The 11245-nt window shown below is 42.4% G+C and overlaps 1 protein-coding gene across 1 annotated transcript in view; it reads right to left on the bottom strand.

Annotated features, from left to right (window-relative positions):
- Positions 1 to 1341: 1341 nt before the first annotated feature.
- RASGRF2 (Ras protein specific guanine nucleotide releasing factor 2) overlaps positions 1342 to 11245 on the bottom strand; it is a 216302-nt gene continuing 206398 nt past the window's right edge. The window contains exons 23-27 of the mRNA XM_069492794.1: positions 8876 to 9073; positions 5985 to 6064; positions 4511 to 4628; positions 3863 to 3931; positions 1342 to 1434 (exon numbers count right to left, since the gene is read on the bottom strand). Of these exons, the coding sequence (XP_069348895.1) occupies positions 1342 to 1434; positions 3863 to 3931; positions 4511 to 4628; positions 5985 to 6064; positions 8876 to 9073 (558 nt within the window). The remainder of the gene's footprint in view (positions 1435 to 3862; positions 3932 to 4510; positions 4629 to 5984; positions 6065 to 8875; positions 9074 to 11245) is intronic.

The raw sequence follows: 11245 nt of genomic DNA, 5'->3' as shown, positions 1-11245 counted from the left end.
TATTTTTTCTCTTCCTTCTTTTAAAGCAGCAGTCTCCCTGAGAAGAAAAGAGGGAGGTAAACAATGAGATAGCCCTATTTCTTCAATAACTGACTATCTTGGGAAAAGTAAGGTCACTTCCCCAGCCTAGGGTAGCAGGACTAGCCCCTGCATTTGGTTTTCTACGTTAACAAGCTGTCGGGTGGTTGGGCCCATTTCCCATGCACTTACGATACTCTCACTCAGAAATATCTCAAAATCATTTTTAAACAAAGATAGCTACCAACTGCACATGGAAATGTGGGTTTTTGAAAAGAAAATCCCACTAAAGTGTTTTTAAAAAATACAGCCAATGTTCATAGTGAGCCTAAAAAAAAAGGTTTGTGTAAATCAGGATAGATTCCTACAGTACTACGAGTGGGGGAAGAGAAAACAAGCTAGAGGTGCAGGGATGATTTTCGGGTATGTATTTTCCCTTGGTATCGAAACCCATTATTCCCCATAGCACTTGGTGACCTCCCATCGTGCTCCACAGTTTTGTCGGTGAGGTGGGCGTGCACCTTTTTGCAAACTCCGCAGCTGCCTCTCCAAGGCGGTGGGCTTCTTGGGCCCAACTGTCTCAGGAGTAAGCTCCCCACCCCGACCCCAAGTCAGCCACTGGCTGAAATCCTCTGAGGCACAGCCCACTGTATTTAATTAAGGAAATGTTACCTACAGTCCATTTGTCTTTCATCATTTCTTTCCTATCGTGTCGCCTAAAGACTGGAAAGGCAGTTTCAGAACATACCATTTCTCAAATATAAATATATATAATGCACTGAAAACCATGCACATGCTGCGGACTGGAATTGCTTATGTGTTGGCCCATCCCTGTAGAGGAAGCCTCAGCTCTTCTGTGAAGCTTGTGACAAAAGGAAATGTAATGGAAGCAGTTAAATCCTAGGAGAAGATTGGTCGGTGTGCCCGGGCCAATATGTGCCAGGGAAACATCACAGGTCTTTTCCACGGATCCTTGTCCCCGAGTACTCACAGACGAGGGACAGAGTCTGAAATATACCTTCTTACCCGCTTCATTAAAATGGCTACTAGCGTCTCCCATCTTACATTCCCTTATGTAAACTGTGCCGTCAGCTTTACTAAATACGAGTCTTTCACCTTCCCACCCGAGTCTGAAGCATCTGTCTTTGACCCAAACAGCTGGGTTTTCTCTCTGGCTGGAGACAGAATTCCAGTCTGGTTCCATCTTCTTCGGTGGAGAAAGGAGACGGGCTCCATGCTGCACCCTGTGAGGCGTGGCATGCACAATTCCGTCTGTCCCGCTTTCCGTGGAAACTCCGCGGACTCAGGGGTAAGGCCAGATTTTCAAGCAGGGAGTCGAGGTTCAATTTTCAGAGACAGCTCATATAGCGTATCTTCATCTATGATCAGGGTTTTGTCAAGCAAGTACTGTGTGACCTGAGAAGAAAGGGAAATCCCAGCTTTTACTTCCTTCGGAACACTAGTACGTATATTTTCTGAATAGAATCCGACACAGTTCAACAGTTTCTCTTAAACATTTAAAAACTTTCATATCGCTAAAAAAAGTCATGACTATTCTGTCATTGTAAAAATAAAAATCAAGCATCCCTAGCCCTCTTCCAGTCCCCATTCCCAGGTAGCTCCCTGAAGAGGCACCACTGTTACCATTTGCCTTGTACTCTCCCAGATGTTACGACGTCTTTATAGACGTTACGGGTCCTTGCAGAAATCGTTTTTTCCCTTTGTAATCATAAATGGTACCACAGTGTGCATTTTACTCTGCTTTCATCTCTTAACTACAAGTTATGGAGAGTTCATTCTGTCAATGCAAGGAGACATAACTGCTGTACAGTATTAATAGTGCAATATATCAGAGCTTTAAGATCTTATGTTGATGGAAGTCTAATTGCTGTTAATATGTCACTACTACACAAAGTTACAATGAAACCCTTGTTAGCATGCTTTCTAGTGGTCATATGTGAATGTTCTACTAGGATAGACACCAGAAATAAAAGGAAAGAAATGAAAATGATGGGGCATGAGGTATTTCCATGAACATTTTTCTTTATTTTCTTTCTTTCTTTCTTTATTTCAGCTCATTATGGGCGGAGTGGTCTTTCTTTATTTTTATTAAAATATAAGGTACAAAAGTGAAAATGAATAGTTTGATTAGTTTTGGCAAATGTATACACCCATGTAACTTATACTCATATCATGATATAGAAAAAATCCATCACCCCTAAAAGTCAATCTGCTCCCAGAAGCAACCGCTGCTCTGATTTCTTTTCTTTTCTTTTTCTTTCTTTTTTTTTTTTTTTGAGACAAAATGTCACTCTGTTACCCTGGGTAGAGTGCAATGGTGTCACTGTAGCTCACTGCAACCTCAAACACGTGTGCTCAAGTGATCCTCTCACCTCAACTTCCTGAGTACTGAGACTACAGGCTCACACCATGATGCCTGGCTAATTTTCCTATTTTTAGTAGAGATGGGATCTCGCTCTTGCTCAGGCTGGTTTCAAACTCCTGAGCTCAAGCAATTCTCCAGCCTTGGCCTCCCAGAGTCCTAGGATTATAGGCGTGAGCCACACTGCGCCTGGTCCACTGCTCTGATTTCTATGACTATATACCAGTTTTGTCTACTCTGGAACTCATATGAACGGAATCATACAGTATGTAATACCCCTTTGTGAGTGAATTCTTTCACTCAGCATCATGGTTTGAGATTCCTCCATGCTGTGGCATGTATCAGTAGTTTGTTACCTCTTGTTGCTGAGTAGTGTTCCATCGCAGAGATTTGAGTTGTTCATGCTTTTCTTATAGATTGCAGCAATACTTTTATTGTCTCTTTGTTTTATATGTTGCACATGTCTCCTAGTCTACTGCTCATCTTTTGACATTTTAAATAATTGCCCTTTGTCATGGCAAACTTTGATATAGCAAACTTTATCAAGCTTTTCTTTTTTTCTTTTTAATTATTATGGGTACATAATAGTTGTATATCTTCATAGGGTACATATGATGTTTTGATACAGGCATACAATGTGAATTAATCAAATCAAGGTGACTGGGGCATCTATCACCCCAAGCATTTAACATTTCTTTGTGTTAGGAACATTCCAATTCTACTCTTTTATTATAGTTATTTTAAAAATACCCTAATTTATTGTTGATTATAGTTACTTTGTTGTGCTATCAAATATTGTTCATTCTGTCTAACTATCTAACTATATTTTTGTACCCATTAACCATCCCCGTACTTTATCCACCCTCCCCCACCCACTACCCTTCTCAGTCTCTGGTAACCATCATTCTACTCTGTCTCCATGAGATCAATTGTTTTTACTATTTAGCTCCCACATATGAGTGAGAACATGTGAGATTTGTCTTTCTGTGCTTGGCTTATTTCACTCAACATAATGTTCTCTAGTTCCATCCATGTTGTTGCAAGTGGCAGGATTTCAAGAAAATGTTTTATGCAAGGGGAGAAATCATCCACTTTGTGTTTTGGAGAGCTCTATCTGGCTGTAATTTGTGGAATGGATTTTGCATTCTAGAGTGAAGGCAAGTAGATCAGGCAACAGACATCGGTAGCTTGGACCGGGGTGGCGGTGTTAGCAGCAGAAGGAAGAGGAGCAGATTCACAAGAAATACAGGATGCAAAATCAATAGAACTTGATGATGAACTGATGTTCTTTTTGCTTTCTTTTTTCTTAATCAGACTTGCCAAGATTTTCTATTTCATTGATCTTTTTCCATGAGCTAGCTTTTGGTATTATTGATCAACTTCATAGTTGTTTTCTAATTCATTAATTTCTACTTTTGTTTCTGTATTAATACCTTGACAACCACAACCATATAATATTACCTTTGGCTGATGGTCTATTCTGTAGGAAGTCTGCTGGAACTGGCGTATCTCTCTGATAATGTGTGATATCTAACAGGGAAAATAAAACAAAATGACAACAATGAAAGCAAAGCCAAGGTATTTTCCTATATTACAGCACATTCTCCTGAGGCCTCTTCCCAGACAGTCAGCCCTTCCTCCAGTGAAATAGGTGGAGCCCCGTCTGATCATTCCCTATGCATGCTGCCTTCTTGCCCTTCAAGGAGCCACGTGAAATGCCAACAGCAAGAAGATACTGAGTTTATAATCGAGAAACAGCTGGCAGTGGGCGGCCTCAGGTTTGGAAGAGGCAAGCTCTGGGTGCTATTGTCTATGGGCTCCTTGCTTCTAGCTTGGTGCTCAGAACGTGGTTGTCCAGCAAGAAGCCTTCAGCAACCATCTATCACTGGTGGGTCTCAGAAAGTCTTCCTTGGAGCTTTCTTCCATCTCCCCTTTGCCCAGACTGCAAGCTGAAATGGTTCTTCCAAAAATCTCCTCCATCAGCCAACATCCGGTTTTAGACCCAGTATCCATGACATTAAAAAGCAGACATTGACTTTTATTACTCAGCCTCTTCTCTATAAGCCATTGAAGTCATTGAAACAGACTGATTACAAAATTATCACCTACCATTCTCATTTTGGAAAAATTGACAAGGCCTTCCTCAGTAAAGTTTGGTGTCCCTTCTTCAATGAACGCCAGGTCTGTCAAGTACATCCCCAGGTAAGGAACTGCGGGAGGGTTGCAACTGCAAGACCAAGAGGCACTGTCCTCATACTCATTAACGCAAATGTCTACTTCCCTCCCCAATTTAAACAGGAAGCAACTATGCTGCTTCCATTCTGAAGAACAAAACCTGTTTATTTCATTTTCAGAAGCACACTCATGTTATGCAGAGTTTTAAACACATTTCACAATAGAATATAATACAGAATGACAGCCCGTGCTTTACTATGTCTTTGAGACAATGGCATGTTCAAACAACAGGATTCTTAGAGACAAATACAAAATATTTGCTAGCAGCAACCGTTTGCAGTATTTGTAAATTGGCCACACTTCTTTGAGGCAGAGAAGCTGTAGAGGAAAACCCCTATGTCCTGACCTCATTAAATTAGAAACATTCAACCTTAATGAACTGGATGGAAAAATCAATGTGATTAGAGCTCTGCACTCCAGTAAATCTTGTTTTCTGTTTTAGTTAAATATTTTAGAAGGTGTAGACTTAATTAACATCACAGCTGCAAACTAAAGTGAGACACTGTTTTGTTTATTTCCTTTTGTTTTTGGAGGAGCAAGGGTGGGTATATTTGGTCTTCTCAAAGAGGCCTGAGGCCAAGTACACAGGTTTTTGATGCAGAAAGAACTGGGTTTAAATCCCAGCTTGACCAGTTACTAAGTGATACTGGGAAAACTCTCTGAACTACAGTTTCCTCATCTATAAAATGGAGACAGAAAAGCTCATCTCTTTAGTTTGTTGTGAGGCCTAAATAAGACACAGCAAGCACTTAGCATGAAACCTGCCATTTAGCAAATATTCAGTGAATAGTTCTTATACTATTATTGCTGCTAATATTATGATGATTATTAGGCTGGCTTTCACTCACACCATCACAGGACTAACATTTTTCCAGAGTAAGTAAAATAATTGTGGTAGATATGAGAAAACCAGTTACAGAATAGCTTCTATGTTCTACGTGTGTGTGTAGAAAAAGAAATATCCAGAAATAGAAAACAAAAAATATATAACACTAATCAACAAGTGCTAGAATATTTAAATAAAAACTGCAGGAAATCATTGCACTTAGATGAGGAAATAACTGAAGCAAGAAACTTGTTGTACTACAAGATGGTCTGATTTATTATGATGACATTTTCTTCTTAATCAGAATACTCCGCATGCCATCAGTATACCTGTAAGAAATTCACCATACGCACAGTATCCAAATGAAAAGGAAAATCAGAAAATACCTAGATAATGGAAGTTGTTTCCCATTTGTTTTTCTTTTCAAAGCAAAGTAGGGACTAGGTCACTATTTGTATACTATATAAATTATGTACATATATTTCTTAATTATGAATAATTTAATAATTAAGATAGACATACTTTTTAAGGGTTTCTCTGAGATTTTTAAATCTTCCTTCAGATGAAACGATCTTCTGAAGTTTGTCCATTAGAGCTTTTGTCTAAAAACAAAAACAAAAACTTAATGTCATGAAAATACGATGGTTTGATACGATAGTGAGTTGCCCAAAGATGCTCAATTCTCTTCTCCAGTGGCAGGTGCTGTGACCTTTGCCAGAATAAAGGTCACTGCATGATTTGATTCTCCCAGTGTAGGGACAGGGCATTGTGTTTACAGGGAATGTTAAAAAGAGCACGTGGAGGAGAGCAAGTGCCTATGTCTACATATTTAGCCAAAAAGAGAAGAAAAATGTGTAGAAAAGAAAAATTGCAATGCATGGAAAACTTAGGGACTAAAAGAACTGAAAAGCGCGTGTTGCATATAGAATCCTAAAGGAGAGGTCTCCTGTCAGGGCGTTTTCACAATGAGTCTTTTTGAATGTTAATCTCCAAACCATCAAAGCACATATTGTGGTCGCTTTGGTACTGACTGAGAAACATACTCTACTCCAGATCCTTTCTTTTTTGATCATCATCATGAATTTGTTAGAAAAATATAATTAATGTTTACTGTGAAATAATAACATTGCTGTTGACATTGGTATGGAGTTTCTTCAGTGGACATAGGGGAGTGGCAGGGTGGCCCTTGAGGGTGAGGACCCATTCCTGGCGGTGGGAGCTTTCAGCGCAGCTTGAAGGGCTGCCTCCCCCATCCTGGTTTCTGAGGGCTCTGAGAGACCTCCTGTCTGGCCCAGGGCTCACCTTGCTCAAAAAGTCTGCAGAAGTCCAGTCTGCCCTACAGCCACAGAGCAGATTTGCGGGCTCCAGAGTGCAGATTCTACCAGTGCTTCTGACATCTCCCAGACAGATCTCAGGTGTGGAGAAGGGACAGCCACAGGGCAGATGGTATTACGGAAGGTGTCTGACGCAGGGTATATGTGCAGCCAGGCCCTACCCACTGTGCCTAGAGTGAGGCACTTGGCCCAGGAGATGCCTCTCTGGAGGACAGTCTATCAGCCCTGCTAAGCCATTGTGAGTTACCCATACCTGTGACTTAAATGGTGTATGTTTTAATACCTTTACAGGTAGTATATTCAAAATTTGAAACAATAATTTCAGTATCAGTCTTATGTCTTATTCCATGGTCAGTTCATTGATCCCTAAACCTGCATCCTGTCAAAGATAAGAATGTCACTTAAGTCAACTATAGAGAAAGCCTGGAAGCTTTCTTAAGGAAGATGTAGGGATCCCTTGATGACAGCTGGTGATCCCTGGAAAGCTGGTGAATTTGAATGAGATTGGTGGATTATATTAATGTTGATTTCCTAGCTGTGGTACTGTCTATAGCTATGGAAGATGTTGCCATTGGGGGAAACTGTGTAAGGTGTAGGGAATCTCTGTATTATTCCTTACAACTGCACATGAATCCACAATCATCTCAAAATAAAAGGCATTCTGTTTTTGGTTTTCTTTTTTAAAAAAAAAAAAAAACAGTATTAATTGAAACTGTGGCTTCTATTTACCAGGTCCAGGTGTTATTGACAGAAAAAGGACTTATGAGTGCTAAGGGGCCAAATTCAGGATACTTAGAGCACTGTATTTTTGCTAAGGAATAACGGGGGAAGGTAGGAGGAAAGATATGACGTAGGCTTGCTTTCTTGCTACATGAAAAAATTAAAGTCTCTTCTGTGCAAAAGGGAAAGCTTTAGTGAGAGAAATGAGGATAGAAAAGTGTAAGAAATAATGAATGTCTCTGAGAGGGGCTTAAATCCTTGGGGCTAGGGGGGCAATAAAGCCAGACAGTGTGGAGGAAATGTCAGCAGAATATATTTATGCTCTTCTTCCAGCCTGGAGCCCTAGAGGTGGGCACCCTGCAGATGCTCTTCGCCACGTTTGGGTGGTCACAGGTAGGCGTGGTGGTATATGAGCGAGGGTTAAGCAGACAGGGCCTGATGTAGCCCCTCCTACCCACTGGCACCAACGCGATATGAAGGAGCCTGGGAAACTCCCCAGGGCCCTTTGAGAGGGCCAAGGTGGTCATCCAGTAACGAAGAGTTTACATGCCCCCTAAGGATCACCAAGGGCTAGAGGAGCCTGTGGGGGTGGTGAGGTCAGCCGAGCTCTCTGGGCACAGTCACCACGCCTTGTTCCTGGGCGGGGCAGGCAGACCATGTGACACAAGCTCCCGGCAAGCCACAGTGGCCTGCACCCAATGACCAATCAGCAAAAGACTACAACAGGGGGCCAAAGGTGCAGGCAGCCTCCCGGAAGCCTGGAGAAGCCGTCCCCAACACCCACCAACACCTAAGGAGCAGGCCAGGAGAAAGGGCAGGGGAAGAATTGTGATTTAGTTTGAATCTTAAAATATCTGAATGAAAACAGGCATAGGCAAGCTGAGTGCAACGGAAGAAAATTAAGAAACTGTATTTCTGCATATCTAAGTCATTATGCCAAAACTTTAAATTCACTACATGAATGACAAAGAAAAAGGTGAAAGTTGAGGCCCTTCGCCCTGGCTTTTGCCCTAAGGCATTTGTACCCTTATTTTGGGGAAGAAAGAATGATTTCATTGGATATCACTCTTGTCACTTGGAATCAATGTGCCCTCCTAAAATAATTCGGGAAATTCTTGACTGACAACCACATTGTTTGAGGTTGTCCCCCAAAACGTTTTAATGAGTGTTTTAGAAATGCACATGAGTGAAATCAATTAAGTGGTAAGAACACAGTAATTAGCCGTGTTGGCACCTTTCTTTGGCAGCTGAGCTGCTCGTTTCAGTTAATGATTTCCTAATTAGTCATATTTATCTTGTCTCTTGTCCTCCAGCCTCTCCTCCTCTCAGCAGCAGGACATGTCACTCGCTGAGGCTCACCTGCTTCGACACCTTGGCCCAAGTTTTCTTCAGCCTGTAGATGGCACTTCTGTTTAAGGCGGAGGTGATCTCCAGCACGCCGTTGTAGTTGTGCAGGCATCGGCAAATGTCCGCCACCGCCACCCACTTCTCGATCGCGTTGGCACGGGAGCTGACATCAGCGTAATTCATTATCTGGGAGGCCACCAGGTTACTCATCTGAGACAATCAAAAAGCCCAGAGAGGCTGTCTAAGAGCCAAAGCAGTGCATTTACGCAAAATACCTAAATTATCTGCAGACAGGTCAGGAAAGCAGGGTGTTGAGTGGCGTGAAGATCACATTCCTTACTTAGAGATCAACTTTCTAAAGAGAGTATACAGTCTGTAATAATAATAACAACAAACTAATGAGCATCTGTTCACCCTTTGAGTGAAGAGAGGGATTATTTGCAGTCCAGCTTGTCGGGGGCGGGGGGGGGGGGAAGGCAATTTTGTTAATCAGTAATTTTGATGGAGTTATTGCTAATAATTATTGAGGAAATAGGACCCTAACCCCTGAAGAAAGGCAAAGTCTGCAGATCCTGGGTGTCACTCCTTGGGGCCTTTCCACATACTCCTTGGCTCTCAACAGTGTGCAGGTCCTCACTCTGGGAAGCCTTAGTTACAGAGAAAGAAAAAACACTTGTCCCCAGTCAGATCAAATTCTCAACTGATCAACTCTCAAACCAAATACTCAGCTGCAGAAGAAAAGAGAACATCTTCTTCTTATTATCCTATTTTTCACCAGCAGGTAAAAGGACCTACAGTTTCAAGGCTAACTACTGTAATTCTGCTAGTTAAAGCCAGTTTAAAGCTCAACTTCTACAATATGGAAAAGAAAAGGCCAAAATAGGATTACTGCATTAACAAAGGGAAAATGGGGCATATAATCTTATATCCATACACTAAGTCTGATGGACACACCCATTCTTTGTTGATTCTGAAGATACTTAAGATCTTATAATGCCTCAAAATTGTCATTGCGGATATTCATTAAAGCACCTACTAAGGTGCTATTCTCTGAGATCTAGTCATCCTTACAGTAAAGACAGGAATTATTTGGAATCCAGTCTGTTTAAGGAAGAGGTGATTTTGTTAATCAGTAATTTTAATGCAGTTATTTCCAATAATTATTGAGGAAATGGGATAGAACATGTGTTCTTTTAGGTGCTGAGAAAAGAAAGACAAATAAATCAGTGTCCCTGACCTTAAGGTAATCTGAGCAGTGAAAAGCAAAGCTACATCTATGTGTGGAGGGGCTTGAGAACATGGAGGCAGCCTGGGGCATCTGGCCTAGTACAGAGGAGGCTTCTAGAAAGAGGTCATGCCTGCACTGACTCCTAAAGCATCCAAGTATAAGAGCAAAGGGACAGAGGTGGGAGGCACAGTGTGGTGGAGGAGTGGCAGCCATCTGAGAAGCACAGGGGCCGTGAGAGGCAAGGATAACGACGGGCAGGGCTCTTGTACACCAGGTTGAGCAGTTGGGACCATATCCTGAAGGTGAGGGGAAGCCACTGTCAGACTTTTGTCAAAGAGAGAGAGAGAATTAAATTTGCCTTTCAGAGGAGTCGTTCCCCTGGCACTGCATGAAGAGGGCGTTGGAGGGCAGTGATATGGCAGGGGACAGACGTGCTAGGAGCTCCTGGGGAGAGAGGATGGAAGGCTGGACCAAGGTGGTAGCAGTGGGGAAGGCAGGGTGAGGAAGTGCCTGAGATACATGTGGATTTAGGGCTCGCAAATATGTTGGGGGGTGGTAAGAGTGAGGTGGGTAAGGGAGAAGGTGACCTCTAAATCCCGTGCATGGGTGAGTGTATTTTGAGGCCATTACCCAAGACCGCGGACAGAGATGATGATGAGGAAGCAGGCTTGGTGGCTCTGGGCTGTGGATGACAGGTTCCACCTGCAACTTGTTGAGAGCTCGATGCAGAGGTCATCTGAGTGGAGGAGATACGTGGGTCTGGGGCCTGGGGCAGAATCTCTGGTTTGAGTGTCCATTATACCCCAGGTGCAGGTACAGCACAGGTAACAGAGATTTCCTTCCCACAGCAGAGACTCTGCTTCTCAGAGTGTGCACTAGACGAGTCACGCATCTCGTCCTTTAGGCAGCAGTGGCGCTGAAGCTCGTTGTGCTTGAGTGTGCACGCAGCATCTATGTGCTCTGACTATACCCTGTGCAAAGCACTATCCTGGGAGTCTACACTGTCATTTTCGTATTTTGATTCTGGACAACTTATGAATTTACCCATGGGGTTCCTGGTGGTTTTGTTTATTTTTTTTAAGCACATCATTATTCCTTTTCCTGTAGTTTAGCAGAACTGGAAAGGGAGCCTTCTCTTTGCCTGGATAGACCTG

This window comes from Eulemur rufifrons, chromosome 17 (assembly GCF_041146395.1).
Source record: "Eulemur rufifrons isolate Redbay chromosome 17, OSU_ERuf_1, whole genome shotgun sequence".
Taxonomy (NCBI): Eukaryota; Metazoa; Chordata; class Mammalia; order Primates; family Lemuridae; genus Eulemur; species Eulemur rufifrons.
The sequence above is the reverse complement of the archived record's forward strand: the minus strand, read 5'-3'. Positions and strand labels throughout refer to the sequence as shown.